The sequence below is a fragment of the Hemitrygon akajei genome, chromosome 9, assembly GCF_048418815.1.
Source record: "Hemitrygon akajei chromosome 9, sHemAka1.3, whole genome shotgun sequence".
NCBI lineage: Eukaryota > Metazoa > Chordata > Chondrichthyes > Myliobatiformes > Dasyatidae > Hemitrygon > Hemitrygon akajei.
Window position 1 is genome coordinate 140,432,789 of NC_133132.1, and position 19,238 is coordinate 140,452,026.

General features: G+C 38.7%; 1 protein-coding gene across 2 annotated transcripts in view; it reads left to right on the forward strand.

Moving 5' to 3' along the window:
• LOC140733582 (exostosin-1-like) overlaps positions 1-19,238 on the forward strand; it is a 453,577-nt gene that overhangs the window by 310,043 nt on the left and 124,296 nt on the right. For both annotated transcript variants that reach the window (XM_073057124.1, XM_073057122.1), the window contains one exon: positions 14,829-14,948. In XM_073057124.1, coding sequence (XP_072913225.1) covers positions 14,829-14,948 — 120 coding nt within the window. The remainder of the gene's footprint in view (positions 1-14,828; positions 14,949-19,238) is intronic.

Below are 19,238 nucleotides of genomic sequence, written 5' to 3' on the forward strand. Positions count from 1 at the left end.
ATAACATAGCAAAGATGAGCTGGAAACCGGAGGACTGGGAAGCTTTTAAAGAGCAACAGAAGATAACAAAAAAGGCAATACGCCAAGAAAAAATGAGGTACGAAGGTAAACTAGCCAAGGATATAAAGGAGGATAGTAAAAGCTTCTTTAGGTATGTGAATAGCAAAAAAATAGTTAAGACCAAAATTGGGCCATTGAAGACAGAAACGGATGAATTTGTTATGGGGAACAAGGAAATGGCAGATGAGTTGAACAGGTACTTTGGATCTGTCTTCACTAGGGAAGACACAAACAATCTCCCAGATGTAATAGTGGCTAAAGGAACTAGGGTAAAGGAAATTTATATTAGGCAAGAAACAGTGTTGGATAGACTGTTGATTCTGAAGGCTGATAAGTCCCTGGGACCTGATGGTCTGCATCCCAGGGTACTTAAAGAGGTGGCTCTAGAAATCATGGATGCATTGGTAATCATTTTCCAATGTTCTATAGATTCAGGAACAGTTCCTGCTGATTGGAGGGTGGCTAATGTTGTCCCATTTTTCAAGAAAGGAGAGAGAGAGAAAACAGGGAATTATAGACCGGTTAGCCTGACGTCAGTGGTGGGAAAGATGCTGGAGTCAATTATAAAAGAGGAAATTATGACACATTTGGATATCAGTAGAAGGATCAGTCCGAGTCAGCGTGGACTTATGAAGGGAAAATCATGGTTGACTAATCTTCTGGAGTTTTTTGAGGATGTAACTATGAAAATGGACAAGGGAGAGCCAGTGGATGTTGTGTACCTGGACTTCCAGAAGGCTTTTGATAAAGTCCCACATAGGAGATTAGTGGGCAAAATTAGGGCACATGGTATTAGGGGCAGAGTACTGACATGGATTGAAAATTGGCTGGCTGACAGGAAACAGAGTAGTGATTAACGGGTCCCTTTCAGAATGGCAGACTGTGACCAGTGAGGTACCGCAAGATTTGGTGCTGGGACCGCAGCTGTTTACAAGATACATTAATGATTTAGATGAAGGGATTAAAAGTAACATTAGCAAATTTGCTGATGACACAAAGCTGGGTGGCAGTGTGAAATGTCAGGAGGATGTTATGAGAATGCAGGGTGACTTGGACAGGTTGGGTGAGTGGGCAAATGTATGGCAGATGCAGTTTAATGTGGATAAATGTGAGGTTATCGACTTTGGTGGCAAGAACAGGAAGGCAGATTACTATCTAAATGGAGACAAGTTAGGAAAAGGGGAAGTACAACGAGATCTAGGTGTTCTTGTACATCAGTCAATGAAAGCAAGCATGCAGGTACAGCAGGCAGTGAAGAAAGCTAATGGCATGCTGGCTTTTATAACAAGAGGAATTGAGTATAGGAGTAAAGAGGTCCTTCTGCGGCTGTACAGGGCCCTGGTGAGACCCCACCTGGAGTATTGTGTGCAGTTTTGGTCTCCAAATTTGAGGAAGGACATTCTTGCTATTGAGGGAGTGCAGCGTAAGTTCACAAGGTTAATTCCCAGAATGGTGGGACTGTCATATGTTGAAAGATTGGAGCGACTGGGCTTGTATACACTGGAATTTAGAAGGATGAGAGGGGATCTGATTGAAACATATAAGATTATTAAGGGATTGGACACACTAGAGGCAGAAAGCATGTTCCCGCTGATGGGTGAGTCCAGAACTAGAGGCCACAGTTTAAGAATAATGGGTAGGCCATTTAGAACAGAGATGCGGAAAAACTTTTTCACCCAGAGAGTGGTGGATATGTGGAATGCTCTGCCCCAGAAGGCAGTGGAGGCCAAGTCTCTGGATGCATTCAAGAGAGAGTTAGATAGAGCTCTTATAGATAGCAGGGTCAAGGGATATGGGGAGAGGGCAGGAACGGGGTACTGATTGTGTATGATCAGCCATGATCATAGTGAATGGCGGTGCTGGCTAGAAGGGCCGAATGGTCCTGCACCTACTGTCTATTGTAATAGCATCATGCTGACCACTATGCTATTATTTGGTCAATTTTTTTGTTGTACAAAGCCACACATCCATTCACTTTTAAATCAATCACAATCTATTATGTTTGTGACAGTAGGAAAACACATCACAAGAGGTGAGTATAGAGATTCGTGTGGCAGCAAATGATATATACTGGCAATAAAAAAGTATAAAAATACTAATTTGTTCCAAATACATCACAGCCTCAAAAATGTATTGATCTGACCTATGTTAAAATAAGTCTATAAGACATAGGAGCAGAATTAGGCCATCTGGCCTATCGAGTCTGCTCCACCATTCAATCATGGCTGATCCTTTTTTTTCTCCTCCTCAACCTCAGTTCCTGGCCTTCGCCCCATAACCTTTGATGCCATGTCCAATTATGAACCTATCAAACAGTGCCTTAAATGCACCCAATGACGTGGCCTCCACAGCTGCACGTGGCAACAGATTCCACAAATTCACTACCTTTTGGCTAAAGAAATTTCTCTGCATTTTTGTTTTGAAAGGGTGCCCCTCTATCCTGAAGCTGTGCCCTCTTGTCCTAGACTCTCCCACCATGGGAAACATCCTTTCCACATCTGCTCTGTCTAGGCCTGTCAACATTCGAAAGGTTTCAATGAGATCTCCCCTCATCCTTCTGAATTACAGCAAGTACAAGCCCAGAGCCGTCAAACATTCCTCGTATGATAACCCTTTCATTCCTGGAATCATCCTTGTGAACCTCCTCTGGACCTTCTCCAATGCCAGCACATCCTTTCTAAGATGAGGGGCCCAAACTGTTCACAATACTCAAGGCGAGGTCTCTCCAGTGCCTTATAAAGCCTCAGCATCACATCCTTATTCTTGTATTCTAGACCTCTTGAAATTAATACTAAAATGGCATTTGCCTTCCTCACCACTGACTCAACTAGCAAACTAACCTTTAGGGTGTTCTGCACAAGGACTCCCAAGTCCCTCTGCATCTCAGATTCCTGGATTTTCTCCCCATTTAGAAAATAGTCTGCACATTTATTTCTACTACCAAAGTGCATGACCATGCATTTTCCAACATTGTATTTCATTTGCCACTTTCTTGCCCATTCTCCTAATCTGTCTAAGTCCTTCTGCATCCTACCTGTTTCCTCAACACTACCTGCTCCTCCACCAGTCTTCATATCATTTGCAAACTTGGCAACAAAGCCATCTATTCCATCATCTAAATCATTTATATACAGCATAAAAAGAAGTGGCCCCAACACCGACCCCTGTGGAACACACTAGCACCCAACCAGAAAAGGATCCTTTTATTCCCACTCACTGCCTCCTACCAATCAGTCAATGCTCTAACCATGCCAATGACTTTCCTGTAATACCATGGGCTCTTTACTTGGTAAGCAGCCTGATGTGTGGCACCTTGTCAAAGGCCTTCTGAAAGTCCAAATATTCAACATCCACTGCATCCCTTTTATCTATCCTACTTGTAATCTCCTCAAAGAATTCCAACAGGTTCATCAGGCAGGATTTTCCTTGAAGGAAACCATGCTGACTTTGTACTATCTTGTCCTGTGTCACCAAGTACTCCATCACCTCATCCTTAACAATTGACTCTAACATCTTCCCAACCACTGAGATCAGACTAACTGGTCTATAATTTCCTTTCTGTTGCCGCCCTGCTTTCTTCACTTGATCTTAGCCAAAAGGCCGAGAAGCGATGCGCCCTGCTTTCTTAAAGAGTGAGTGACATTTGCAATTCCAGTCCTCTGGCACCATACCAGAGTCCAATGATTTTTGAAAGATCATTTCTGATGGCACCACAATCTCTAACTCTACCTCTTTCAGAACCCTAGGATGCAGTTCATTTGGTCTGGGTGACTTATGTACCTTTAGGTCTTTCAGCTTTTTGAGCATCTTCTCTCTTGTAACAGTAACTGCACCCACTTCTCTTCCTTCACACACTACAACATCAGGCATACTGATGAAGATGATACTTTCACAGTGAAGACTGATGCAAAATACTCATTTAGTTCATCAGCCATCTCCTCACCCCCATTATTATTTCTCCTGCCTCATTCCAATATCCACTCTCATTTCTCTTTTATTTTTAATATATTTGAAAAAACTTTTAAGATGCTGCCAATTTTGATGTCTGAAGTTATCCCTATTTTATCAATTGATTTTTCTTGGCAGATTATTATAAAAGAGGCTGTTTTTTTTTCAAAACTAAGGAATTTGTTGGGGTATAAAATGTGGTTATTTGAGCCAATAAATCAAAGAGCCTGGATAATTGAGAAGCTGCATCTAGATAAGATATTCAACAAATTCATGTTATCAGCTTTATGCACTTTAAGCATTGGGGATAAGTATCAGAGAGCTTTGAAGAATCTTCTATCTGTGAATGTTAATGGTTAAAATTAAAATTATAAAGAATCCCTGACTTTGTGCCTGAATTCATACAATATGTGCTTTTGGAGGAGTTCTACCTATAGGTGTATAACTATAAGCTCAATCCTAGACAATGATCTGGTTTCATGGATGAATTTGATCTTGATAAATGTTAAAATTAGTTACTATTATGAGATCTGACATTGACAGATCTTGTGATAAACTAAAAACAGTCAAGGAAGTAGTATGTAGATTGAAGTATCAGTAACATCTCACTTTCCACACTCCTCATTTCCTTCCACAGCCCATAAGGTTTACATATTGTAATTACTTTAAAAGACCTATTTAATCTATCATATTCTTAACTTATGGACTCTGCCAAATTATGACCTTGGTTTCTTGGAATGCCAGAACAGACTCAATGGGACGAATGGCCTAATTCTGCACCTATGTCTTGTGGTTTTCACCTAGGTGTTTTAAATTTATATAGTTAACGCCCATTAACTCACAAGTGGGAGCACATCTTTAGGAACAAATTATCCCAACAACATACACCCACTCCATTTGTAACAGATGAATAATTGGGATGAGTGGGGAATATTTGAATCTGTAGTTCAAGAGTGAAAACATTTTAAGTGTTGGAGCATAATGATAGAAGGCTGGTCATTAAATGCAATGCCCTATGGATGGGTAAGTACTAAAACTTACAAAGACTCAGCTTAATAGAGACAAAGAATAATAATACTTGGAGAAGGAAGATAAAAGGTTCAAGTACCTAATTTAGGTAGTCTGAATATATGGAGGAAGCTGAGTTGCCAACAACTTTTGGGATGCTAAAGCACATATTAAACTTTTTAGACACTCTTTCACGCATTCTTCCAATATTTCCTAAAAGAAATCACACATTGATGAGTAATTTACAGAAAAAAAATTGTTTTCAATTTTCTGTTCAAGATCTCCCAGGTTTTTCATTCCTCACTAATTTCAAGCATAAAACTGAAAATGTTGGAAATTCAAAACAAAATAAGAGCCCACTGATTTTCAATAGCTACTTTGACTACAGCTCTTCCAACCTATCCCCAAACATGTAAAAAGAATTCCATTCCTATCTCCTAATTACTCCAGCTTTGTTGCATCTGTTCTGATGATAATACTTCCTATATCAGTGCCTTTAAGATATCATATTTTATTCTCAACTTTACCTTTCCATAAGGGCCTCAGCCACATTGCCTCTATTTCTCATATTCTGCTCTCACCCCTTCACCTCAAAGGTGTGAGCTCACACACATCTTTTGCCACTAGTGCACAAAGGAATTTAAACTGTGTGCAAAAGGTCATCACCCTCTCCCTCATTGACATGTTGTATATTTCACAATCGTACACAATCACATTTCCTTTTCCAGTTTCCAGTGTGGACGGTGTTGACAATGTGGAGTTAGCGATGATTTGTCTGCAGATTTTAGAAATGGTTTATTTATACGGTTTTTATTGAAGAAATTATTCAGTGTGCACATGTTGACACCATTTCCCTTGTCATTATCCATGGACGCAAACAGTCCTTTACAGGTGATTTTAAAAACGCAGTCTGACGAAGGGTCTCAGCCCGAAAGGTCAACTGTACTCCTTCCTATAGATGCTGCCTGGACTGCTGCGTTCCATCAGCATTTTGAATGTGTTACTTTACAGGTGATTGTAAGGATAATCACTTGCATTGCTTCCAACTTTGTATTCAGTTCTCATGATCTTGTCTCTACATCGGAGACTATATCGGTTCACTGCTCTGTAGAACATCTCTGTTCAATCCACAGAGCAAATATGAATCTCCATTCACCTATAACTAATTCTTTGTTAAATGCCCGCTCTGATTTATTTAAGCCCACTCTCATTTCCTGACTTTCTGGTAAGTAAAAGATAACAGATCAGTTTTATATTCACTTGTTTCTCTCTCTACCCCCCACTCCATCTCCCTTTCCCCTTTCCTCTCCCTCTCTCTTCCTTTTCCCTTCCCCCCTTCTCCTCCTTTCCCTCTCCCCTTCTATCTTCCACTCTCCATGTACACCCATCCATCATGTGGATGTAGTAACGTTTCACTTTGTTACTAGTTTTTCTTTAGGTATCTGACTGCCAGTTTTTAAGGAAATTAATGCCTTGACTTTTATCTACATCCTTTCACAGATATCCTGTCATTTGTCTCCACTTCTATCCCTCTCTCCAACTTGACATATTTGTTTCATGACTTTTCCACTTGTTTCAACGGGTCCTCAACCAAAATGCTGCCCAATGATGCTGCTTGACCCATTGAGTACTTCCTACATTTTCACTGGAAGTAACTCAGTTATGGCTGAGTGTTAGCTGGCAGCTGTCCAGCAGTGCACCCAATAATACAGTGAACTTCCTGTTAATACCCAACAGTCATAATAGGGAATTTACTGACTAAACCTGAGGCAGGTTAAATCTGGCACAGCAACAGCAAGTCCAATTAGTTGAATCAAGAAGAATGGTTGTGATGGATTGAAGACATTTATTAGAGACGCAGTGAAGGTCCTGTTGGCCCTTCAAGCCATGGCACCCAGCAACCCCTAATTTAACCTGAACCTAATCACAGGGCAATTTACAAGGATCAAATAACCTACTAAGCGGTACATCTTTGGACTGTGGGAGGAAACTGGAGTAAACCCATACATTCCACAGGGAGGACGTACAGATTCTTTACAGATGACATCAGAATTGAACTCAGAACTCTGATGCCTTGCGCTATAATTGATTTACATCAATGATTTGGATAAGCATATAGCAAATAAACTAGTAAAGTTTGCTGATGACACAAAATTAGGGGGATGAGCTGATAACATTCAGGCAGCAGAATCAATGCAGTTAGATTTAAACAAAATGTGGGCAGATAAGAGGCAGATAAAATTCAATGTATGTAAATGTAAAATATTACTTATAGGAAGTAGAAATATTAGATAGAAATATACAATGGGGAGTCTTGAGTTAGAAAGTGTACTGTGTGAGAAGGGTTTGGGCATTGTGGTAGACTCATCACTATTAACATCTAGACAATGCACAGAAGCAATCAGGAAGGCTGGTAGAATGTTGGGCTATATAATGTGATTGTGAGACCACACCTTGAATACCATGTACTATTTTGGTCTCTATATTGTGCTAGGGATGTGAAGGCACTGGAGAGAGTCCCGAGAAGGGCAACTAGACTGCAGAGTATGAGCTATGAAGAAAGGTTGAAAGAGTTAAATCTTTTTAGTCTAAGTACACATAGAATGAGAGGAGACATGATAGAAGTGTTCAATATCATTAATGGTATAAGTAATGTGGATGCCAGTTACTACTTCAAAATTAATCCATCAACCAGGACATGGGGCATAGGTGGAGACTGGTTAAGAGGAGATTTCAGAGTAACATTAGCAAGCATTTCTTTACCCGATTAGTTGTAGACACATGGAAAAAACTTCTTAGTTGTGTAGTTGAGAGGAGTACTTTAGAGACCTTCAAATCTAAACTCGATAGTAATTTCACCACACTATGTGAATAGGAATTTGGCAAGCTTTGTTGGGCTGAATTGCCTGTTCTTGTCAAAAGCTTTCTAATGATCTAATGTTCTAATACAATAGTGGCGCACTAACCACTATACTGCTGTGTCACCACAATATAAAGTTACGTACATTTTTTTAATTTTACTAAATGTTTTAACTCTTATTTTAAGGAAATGTTATCATTGTAAGATTTTTAATTCTTTCTTTCTTTGTTTTTTTAATGCCAGGCACAGGATTAAAGATATTGAAAGACTTTGACAGTTTTGACAGTTGGCTTAGCTTGTTGGGGTACTTTGTTCTAACGTGCCCAATGAGATGACATTAGAACCTCAACATTTTGCATTGGGATGTCATCAGATAGCAAGCTATTAGCAGCATGTCTAGGAAATGTAAATCCATACCCAGACATGCTGGTCACAGTGATGTGCTGATTGCCTACCACTAACAGCAAGTACCAGCACATTAAAGTAATGGTACTGGTGGCTAGCAGCTTTATTACAACAGAATTGTGTTCTTTCACTTCTACTGCAAATCTCTGCATTCATTTTTAAAAATGCGTTGTGATGAATATTTGCTTCCTGGGCCATTGATCCCCTTGTGGTTTTTTTGTAAAGCTCACATTCTAAACATAGCAGTTGTCACTTGTCGAGAGCAGACAGTTGTAAGTAAACTTCCACTTCTATGCTTTGTTTAGCTTCTGGTCATAAACCAGAGCCAGTATTCAGTTCTTAAAATGGAAATGGAAAGCAGTAGTCAGTTTGAAGTTAAAATAAACAACTATCTATAGACAGTTTTGCAGACAAGCTCTCTGGAGCCTTAGACCTGCTGGCTCATAACATCCTGTCTTGCATCTCAAAGAGGTGCAGTACAAAACAATGGGTTATGTAATTTGGCTTGTTTCAAAACAGACAGCGCTGACTAAGTTGCTTAGTTCCAAGAAGCCTGCAGGCCAGATGGAATCAACCACTTAGCATATCAATAACTGATATATTAATAAGTTGGGAGTTTTAGGTACTCAGAGAAGTCAGTTTTACAGGATTAATTGTAGGTAGCTGGAACTATATCAGCAAGCAGCTTTTAGACCTTTTGTATAAAAATGGTATCTGAGAAAATATATACGTATGTATAGGTCAACCAGATGGCTAAGAAAGTGTATAAATATAGAAAGAATTTCGGACATTAGGAATGGGGTAAGGAACATCTAGAAGAATAAAAGAAACACAGGGTGAACTAGAAACCATTCATCTGGCTTGATTTCTATGACAAATGTTTCATTTGTCTGCACTTTTGGTATGTCTTTTTAATTTATAAGAATTATACCTGTGTTTTGGAAATCCTTTGTGTTTTAGAAATGGATTGTAATTTCAAAGTGTTTAAGATACAAACCATCTGAGAGTTTTAGATATGTTTTAATAATGTTGTTTGGAGTTAAGTGTGTATCTCTGTAAGTAAATGAACTATGTCTTAAACTACTTTGTTAGCTGGAAGTATCTTCTCCTTGGTAGGAAGAGGGGACCCACTGCTCAAATAGTGGGTATTGGCAGCTAAATTCGCCATGGAGAATAAACAGGAAAGTGAACTATTCTATGAAGATTGGGTGGTTACAGTATAATCTCCCTTTACCGAGAGTACTCAAGGTTATTTATATCCGACAGGGCTCAAAGTCTTCATTTGAGTTCAGAACTTTGTGGTCGGCAGGTCCAACACCATCACAGTACAACTTTCAATTTTATCTTACTCCACTGAAAAAGTTTTATATCACAAATTATTGTAATAAATATAGAAAGAATTGGCTATTCCCACAAAAATCTGGCAGTAGCTTTTCGCTGTGCAATGAAATGGTGATGCAGTTATCTTTTATGTTGCACCTTTTTGAATGTATTGTGGAAGTACAAACATTACATCTGACTCTACCTGTATGTTTAACAAAATTTGCCAGCATCCTCAAACAATGCTGGCAAATTTATAAAACATTACTTTAAAAAACCCTTACCAACACTGATTGTTTTATGTTTTTCTAAATGTCTCACCATTACATCCCTAAAAATAGATTCCAACACTTTACTAATGATAGACGTTAAGCTAACTGGCCAATGGTTTATTTTCACAATGTTATCTTGCACAATGGAATTGCATTTCCAGTTTTCTACTCCTCGGTCATATGGTCTCATGGAACAACTCCAGAATCCAGGTGTTTTTGGTAGATTAGTGAATTACAACAACACATCCACTATCACTGCATTCATTTCCAGCCATAGGTATGATTGGAATTTATAATTAAAACTATTGTCTTTAAAGAAACTAACAATTAGATGTGCACCTAGATTCTGCAGCTTAGGGTAACATTCAAGTCAAATCATTTCAAATCTGGAGACATTAAATAATAATAATAGGAGTTTCAATGTTCAAAAGCAAGCAATTTTCTCCCAAGCTCTGCTTCTGATACACATGAACTGTTAAGGTTTATATTCATGTAAATGTAGACATCTGCAAATTGTCACAAGATTTACTTATTTACTTACTTAGAGATGTAGGGTGGAATAGGCCCTTCTGGCCTTTCAAGCTGCACTGCCCAGCATCCCACCAATTTAACCCTAGCCTAATGTCGGGACTATTCGTAATAACAATTTGCTGGCACCTCTTTGTGCAATGGGAGGAAACTGGGGCAGCAGAAAGAAACCTTCTGCACATGGGAAGGAACATATAAACTTGCTTACAAAGGACGCCAAAATTGAATTCCAAACTCCAAAGTCCCGAGCTGTAGTGATCGTCACAAATTGACTGGCAAAAGTACAGAATCATCATTTCTGAATATCTGTTTTAAAGAAAGATGTTAAAAATAAAGATGATACCCATTTTTAAAGATAGCTCCATCTGCCTTAACTTTTTTTACACTGAATGAATGCACACAGGAAACCTGCTCCCTTTCAAAGTTGGAAGCAAGCTTTAACAGGTGCTTTTTTAAATTATACCGAATCTCTACTGATGTGTCAAGCCAATCAGCAGCATGTTTTCCACTAACCAGTTGCTAAAATGGTTCTAATTTGCAATACCACATGCCTTTAATTACAGATGCATTCATAGTTCATTGAACGTAACCTGTGAATCGACTATACATGCTTCTAAATTATTTTCTTTCTCAATGGTATTTTTGCATTTGCCATATCTATCTTTAAACATGTTTCCCATCAAAGCTTTGGCTCTGCTTTTCTCTGTGTCTGTTTTCTCTTTCAGGTTCTCATGACTTCTTCCAGTTACATTCTATTCATAACTTACTGTTTGCAATTTACATTACTGCAAGAAGTTTTATACCTTAAATAGCAGCTCTTTCCTGTTCCTGCCAGATGTAGCCAGATGTGCATTTCTGTTTTTATTTGTTGTTTATGTTTGTGACATGATTATTATTTGACTGTATCTTCACAAAGACTGGCTGCCTAGTCTAAATTGACCACCTACCTAGTTGACAACTCACATTTGTGAATGAGGTGAAAATTGTATGACGAGAGGCATAATTTAGTCACATCAAGTTCGTTATAATGTGTACAAGTAGCACAAGAACTAATATTTCGTGATCTCCCTTTTAAAGTAGTCCATAATCAATTTACTTATCTTGGAATTACAGTCACAAGGAAGTTTAAAGATCTCTTTCGTGAAAACTTTGTCAATCTTTCATATGCTATAAAACTGAGTCTGGTACAATGGTCACCTCTATCTATGTCCTTGGTAGGTCGTATTAATGTTGTTAAAATGTATGTTCTCCCCAAATTTTTATACTTATTTCAATCTATCCCAATTTTTATTCCTAAATCTTTTTTTGATTCCTTAGACTCTATTATTTTGTCATATCTGTGGCAGAATAAGCGCTCTAGAATTAATAAAATCCACCTCCAAAAATCTAAAAAAGAGGGTGGCATGGCTTTACCTAACTTTCGCTTATATTACTGGGCAGCTAATATACGTTGTGCTGCCTTCTGGTCTTTCTTCCATGGTCAACCCGAGTGCCCTAACTGGGTGGCAATGGAGTTGAGCTCCACTAAAGAATTATCTATATCTGCACTTCTTGGCTCTGCACTCGCTAGCAGTCTGCCCAGATCAATAGCTAATCCTCTGGTTAGACACACTTTGCGTATATGGGCTCAGTTCAGGAAATGCTATGGTTTCCAGGGGTTTTCCGTTTCTAGCCCTGTCACACATAATCACCTTTTTTTACCTACTACATACGATTCAGCATTCTGTGTTTGGTACAGGAAGGGCATTAGACATTTTGAAGATCTCTTCATTGATAATCGCTTCGCTTCTTTTCAGCAGCTCTCCGTTAAGTTCAACCTGCCTAATGCTTACTTTTTCAGATATCTCCAAATCTGACACTTTACTGCTCCTTTAATTCGTAACTTTCCTGAAATGCCTGCGAAAAATGCTATGGACCTATTTCTTTCCATTAATCCACTAGGTAAAGGTTTAATTTCAATTATCCGAGATAAACTAGCAGCCTTATGACGGGCCCCTGTGGATAAAATTAAAATGGCCTGGGAGCAGGATTTAAATATCTCCTTATCCAAGGAGAGCTGGGACTCAGTTCTCAAATCGGTTAACTCAACCTCCCTTTGTGCTCGCCATTGCCTCTTACAGTTTAAGATTGTTCATAGAGCCCATATGTCTAAATCTAAACTATCTCGATTCTACCCTGGCATTAGTCCGCTCTGTGATAAATGCAAGAGGGGCGTGGCCTCTCTCATCCACATGTACTGGTTCTGTCCTAGCTTGGAGAAATTCTGGAAAGATGTCTTCACTACATTATCGGGTATTCTGAATCAGCACCTAGAACCTAACCCCTTAATTGCTCTGTTCGGTTTTTGGGGCGAGACAGATTTATGTCTGGGTCCGACCAAATGCCGAATACTATCCTTTGCCTCTCTCCTGGCGAGACGCTTGATCCTCCTTAGATGGAGAGATGTTGCCCCGCCCACTCATGCGCAATGGCTTAACGACATTATGGCCTGCTTGGACCTCGAAAAAATTCATTATTCTGTTCTTAATTCGGATCTAAAGTTCCATAAGGTCTGGGGACCTTTTATCGAGTACTTTCATAACCTTCCTCTTGACTAGGGTTTTTTTTTTCTTTTTTTTTCTTTTTTCTTCTTTTCGGTCCCTTGCTTTCAGCTCCCTTTTTTTTTCTGGTAGTAGGCATTATTATCCTCTGTTACTAAGTGTATTCACAGTCTGGGAGTTTGACTGTCCGGACTTATACTCTTTATACTGTGTGGTGGTTGGTCTGGAGTTGTTGTTTTTTTCTTGTGTTGTGGGGCTTGGGGAGGACACTAAGCTCACTTGTCTTTAATTTAGGTGCTTTTTTGTTAAATTCTCTTCCTTTGTAGCATATTGTTATTGTATGCTTAATCTTGCACTGTATTAATGCTCCCCTTTGGGATTTGGGGTTTTTAATTTTGTAAAATGTTTTGAAAAACTAATAAAAAAATTTAAATAATAATAATAATAATGTGTGCAAGTACAGTGAGTTATACTGCAGGTACAATGAAAAGCCTGCTTGTAGCGACATTACAGGCACATAGGTCCTGACAAAATACAAACATAAATTATACATAACTTATGCAAGACACTGTAAAGATTTTTTAAAAAGACAGCAAGGTAAGGCATTAGTGCACAATTCATATGGAAATATTCTTAGTATTGCAAGAGGTGTAATGTTTGTTACTGGGGCTGAAATTTAACTCTGGTTCCACTGGTATGCTTTCTTTCTCAAAAAGGAAACTGTTGAACTGAAATTAAATACACTAAAGTCGAGCATTTTCAAAGGTTGATTGAGAATGCTTGTAATGGAGCAAAATATTGCCATTCAAGTTGAAAATGTTAATCTGACTGACAAAATGTATAATAACATCTATTTTCTTAAAGATCATGAACTGTATAAACAAAATTCATTTTATATAAATTTCACTATATACTAAAGTATGCAGAGCACTATGCCTTGATTACTCTGGAACTGTCCTTGAATTTTTTGAATTATTCGGAAACTTTAAATCCCACAGGTCTCAATTTTTCAAAAGTAGAAAAGTGGACACTGCTCAGAAACACCATCTGCCCATATAAAATAGAATAATATTCCTAAATCTTAGGTGTATGATATGTTGTCACACAATATCTTGGAGAACTTGAATGAGTGAACAGACACAGAATGACAGGATTCTAACATGAATAGAGGTGTACTGGCCAAGGGTTGTCTCAGCATGATGGGCAATGGCAAACTTCATTGCAAATATCCATGCTGAATTTGTGGGGAAGATGGTCACAGATCTTCAACAACAGAGTCAAGGACTTTGAAGAGAAATGTGATTTTGAAGGAGAGGCAGTAGATTACAAGAGTAGATCAGTGAATTTTCAGATTTCAAATTGTAGATTTCAGAATCTGCAGTCTTTTGTTTCTACTTATCATCTTCCAGCCTCTAACTCTCGCTCCACGATCCCTCCTGGTTCCACCTCCTCACCTGGTTCCATCTATAACTTGCCAATTCCTGCTTTATCCCTCACCCACCCACTTTATCCTAGCTTCTTCTCTACACTCAGTCCTGATGCAGGATATTGCTGAGAAACTTCTCCACAGAAGCAACATGACCTGCCTAGCCCCTCCAGCTGTTTGTTTTTTTTTAACATCAGGCCAGTAGGTTCTGGAAGGAAAGTGAATGATTATTAATTTAGAATGAATGAAAGGAGAAAAGCAGCAAAAGCATATATGAAAGCAAGGAATGAAACATCTGAAGAATGAATTCACACTAAGAAGATATAATTCTTCCATGATCTCAATGGCACTAGTAGATGTATATTGCATTAGTTTCTGGTGTTTGCGACAATGGAAAATAGCATTTACTTTCTGTATTGTTTATTTCTTTCTTTCACTTAGTTTCATTCCTTGTTTTGCAGGTTCCTTCAATTACTAGATCTATCCATCATGAGAAAATATTGGCACTTAGGCAACAAACACAATTCCTGTGGGATGCTTATTTTTCTTCTGCAAAAAAAATAGTATTAACTACTTTAGAGGTAAGTTCTTCAATTTTGCATATTTTTAACTTATGCCAAACATTTTCATTTTGAGTGTTTTTTATCATTTCACTTGATAACCTTCCAAGCATGAACCACGTTCTTCCTATCTTTAATACCCAGCTTTACATTTTCTGCTACTCACTGAGTAGTAGTGAATAGAACATTCATCCAAAGAATGGGGCCATTGCTGGGTTAGTTATATTCAGATACTTACTTCAGAAATATGGTAAGATGGTATATCAGGCCAAACTAACAATAAGCTAAAAGCCATTAGATTCATAAAAAATTGTGCAGTTATGAGACAAATGAATTGTTTATCGCTATTTCTACAAGATCTTACTTATTTCAAAGATAAAACTAGTTCTTAGAAATGAAAAATGTATTAATGTACAGAAAAATCTGTGATATCTATTTACTCTCGTATCCATTTTCAACATGTGCTCTTATCATTCTGCATGAGAAGCACAAATTTCCAAAGCCAGAACAAGACCTTAGGAAGTTTAAATAGAGCGGAGTATATTCTGTTCCCAAGAGGAGGAATTTCTAGAATGTCTATGAGATGGCTTTTTAAAGCATCTCATGGTTGAGCCTACTAGGGGATCAGCTATTCTGGATTTGATGTTGTGCAATTGATTAGAAAACTTATGGTAAAAGAACCCTTGAGGGAAGTGGATATAATATGATGGAATTCAACCTGAGTTTTGAGAAGGGAAAGAACACTGGCAGGGATGATTGCAGAGCAGTAATGGCTGGAATTTCTGGAGGCAACTCTTAAGGCTCAGGATATATATATCCCAAAGAGGAAGAAGTATTCTAGAGGCAAGACGACAGAACCATGGCTAACAAGAGAAGTCAAAACCAACATAAAAGGCAAAGAGAGGGCATATAATAGAGCAAAAATTAGTGGGAAATTAGAGTATTGGGAAGCTTTTAAAAACCAGCAGAAGGCAACTAAGACGTCATTAAGAAGGTAAAGATGGAATACAAAAATATGTTAGCCAATAATATTAAAGAGGATACCAGAAGTTTCTTCAGATACATAAAGTGTGAAAGAGAGGTGACAGTGGATATCGGACTGCTGGAAGTTATGCTGGAGAGGTAGTAATGGGGGACAAGGAAATGGCAGATGAACTGAATAAGTATTTTGCATCGATCTTCACTGTGGAAGATACTAGCAGTATGGTGGAAGTTCCAGGTGCAAGGGGGCATGAAGTGTGTCAAGTTGCCATTACTAGGAAGATGGTTCTTGGGAAACGGAAAGGTCTGAAGGTAGATCGGTCACCTGGATCAGATGGTGTACATCCCAAGTTCTGGAAGAGCTAGTTGAAGAGATCATGAAGGCGTTAGTAATGATCTTTCAAGGATCACTAGATTCTGGAATGGTATGCAAGTCAGAAAAATTGCAAATGTCACTCCACTCTTCAAGAAGAGAGAGAGGCAGAAGAAAGGAAATTATAGGCTAGTAAGCCTAACCTCAGTGGTTGGCAAGATGTTGGAGTCGATTGTTAAGGATGTGGCTGTGGGGTACTTGAAGGCACATGGTAACATAGGCCATAGTCAGCATGGTTTCCTCAACAGAAAATCTTGACTGACAAATCTGTTGGAATTCTTTGAAGAAATAGCAAGCAGGATGGACAAAGGAGAAATCAGTTGATGTTGTGTACTTGGATTTTCAGAAGGCCTTTGACAAGGTGTCACACATGGGGCTGCTTAACAAGTTAAGTGCCCATGGTATTATCGGAAATATACTAGCATGGATAAAATATTGGATGGTTGGCAGGAGGCAAAGAGTGAGAATAAAGGGAGCCTTTTCTGGTTGGCTGCCAGTGACTAGTGGTTTACAACAGCGGTCTGTGTTGGGAATGATTCTTTTTACATTATATGTCAATGATTTCAATAATGAAATTGATGGCTTTATTGCAAAGTTTGTGGATTATACATGGATAGGTGGAGGGGCAGGTAGTTTTGAGGAAGTACAGAAGGACTTACACTGATTAAAAGAATGGACAAGGAAGAGGTAGATGGAATACAGTGTTGGGAAGTATATGGTCAGGCACTTTGTCAGAATAAATAAAAGTGTATACTATTTTCTAAATGGAGAAAGATTTCTTGGGTGTCCTTGTGCAGGATTCCCGAAAGGTTAATTTGCTGGTTGAATCTGTGGTGATGAAGGTAAATGTGATATTAGCATTCATTTCAAGAGGACTAGAGTACAAAAGCAAGGATATGATGCTGAGGCTTTATAAAGCACTGGTGAGGCCTCACTTGGAATATTGTGAGCAGTTTTGGGCCTCTGAAGTTAGAAAGAATGTGCTGAAGCTGGAGAGGGTTCAAAGAAGATTCACGAAAATGATTCCAGGATTGAATGACTTGTCATTGGAAGAGCATTTGATTATGCTGGGCCTGTATTCACTAGAATTCAGAGGAATAAGAGGTGACCTAATTGAAATCTATCAAACGGTGAAAGGCCTTCATCGCGTCGATGTGAAGAGGATGTTTCCTATGGTGGGAGAGTCTAAGACTAGAGGACACAGCATCAGAATAGAGGGACATCCTTTTGGAACGGAGATGAGGAACACGGAACATACAAATCTTCAGCTCATTGCAGGCCCTTCAGCCCATGATGTTGTGCTGACCATGTAACCTACTCTAGAAACTGCCTAGAATTGCTCTACCACATAGCCCTCTATTTTTCTAAGCTGCATTTACCTATCTAAGAGTTTCTTAAAAGACCCTACTGTATCCACCTCTACCACAGCTGGCAGTGCATTTTAGAACAGCTGCAGAGGCCAAGTTGTTAGGTATATTTAAGGCAGAGATTGATAGATTCTTGATTGATCAGGATATGAAGGGATATGGGAAGAAGGCAGAAGATTGAGGCTGAGAGGAAAAATGGATCAGCCATGAAAAAATGGCAGAGCAGACTCGATGGGCCAAATGGCCTAATTCTGCTCCTATATCTTATGGTCTTATGGTTATCTACTCCTTGGGCTTCCTATAACATAAAACAATAGCTTCTCACCAAATACATTTGTTGACCCTTTGCACACCATCCTTCAAGCATCAAAGGATTCTAGACTAACCTTACTTCATAGTGAATTTAAAATGTCCTTCCAAACAGATCTATACAGGGGCAAATTACTTTCTTCTTTGCTTCACTTTGTCCTCCTCTGAGGTGAATAATCACCAATTGCTGCAACATCCAGAATAGCTTTGAGCCATATGGCAGGAAGCACTTGAAAGTATCCTAAGATTTTTTTAAGTTTCCTTAAGTATTTCTTACAAGTATAATACTAAAATAGCTTTTAACATTACAAAGAATTGAGTAAATACAGAAAGTGTATTATTTAAGCAGCAGTGTGAATAGTGTAAAAATCTTACATTTAACTATAAGAATGCCATGTAAGATGGACTACATTTATTCAATTAAACTTGATTGATTTTATAAGACATAGAAACCAGTAGAATAAATGCAGTCCATCTTACATGGTATTAACAAATGGTAATGTTACAAACTTGAAGTTGTTTGCGTTACAGTGATAGGTTATAGAGAGTGAAAGATCTTCATGAAGTTTACACATTATGTCCAGGATTAAAAGGTTATCAAATCTCTTAATGCTGTGAGGTTAGAGAAGAAGCTATCTGACATCTTTTTCAGGACAGATTAATTTATGTCCTCATGAAAACACTGATAAGAAATTCAACAGCATGATTTCTGTCCATAAGTCTAGAAGACATGGGAGTAGAATTAGGCCATTCAGCCCAGCGAGTCCGTTCTGCCATTCCATCATCTGAGGCCCTGACCAATCAGGAATCGATCAACTTCCACTTTAAACATACTCATGGACTTAGCCTCCACTGCAGTCTGTGGCAGAGCATTCCATGGATTCTTTATGCTTTGGCTAAAAAAAAAATTCTACCTTACTTCTGTTCTAAAAGGTTGGTCCTAATTTTGAGGCTGTGTCCTCCAGTTCCGGATACTCCCACCACAGGAAACATCCTGTCCACTTCCACCTTGTCTAATCCATTCAACATTCGATAGGTTTCAATGAGATCCACCCCACATTCTTCTAAATCCCAGTGAGTACAGGCCCAAAGCTGCCAAAAGCTTCTCATGTGTTAACCCCTTCATTCCCAGAATCATCCTCATGAACCTCCTCTGGACTCTCTCCAATAACAACACATCCTTTCTGTGACATAGGGCCCAATACTCCAAGTGCAGCCTGACTAGTGTCTTATAAAGACTCAGTATTATCTCCTTGTTTTTATATTCTGTCATAATCTTGT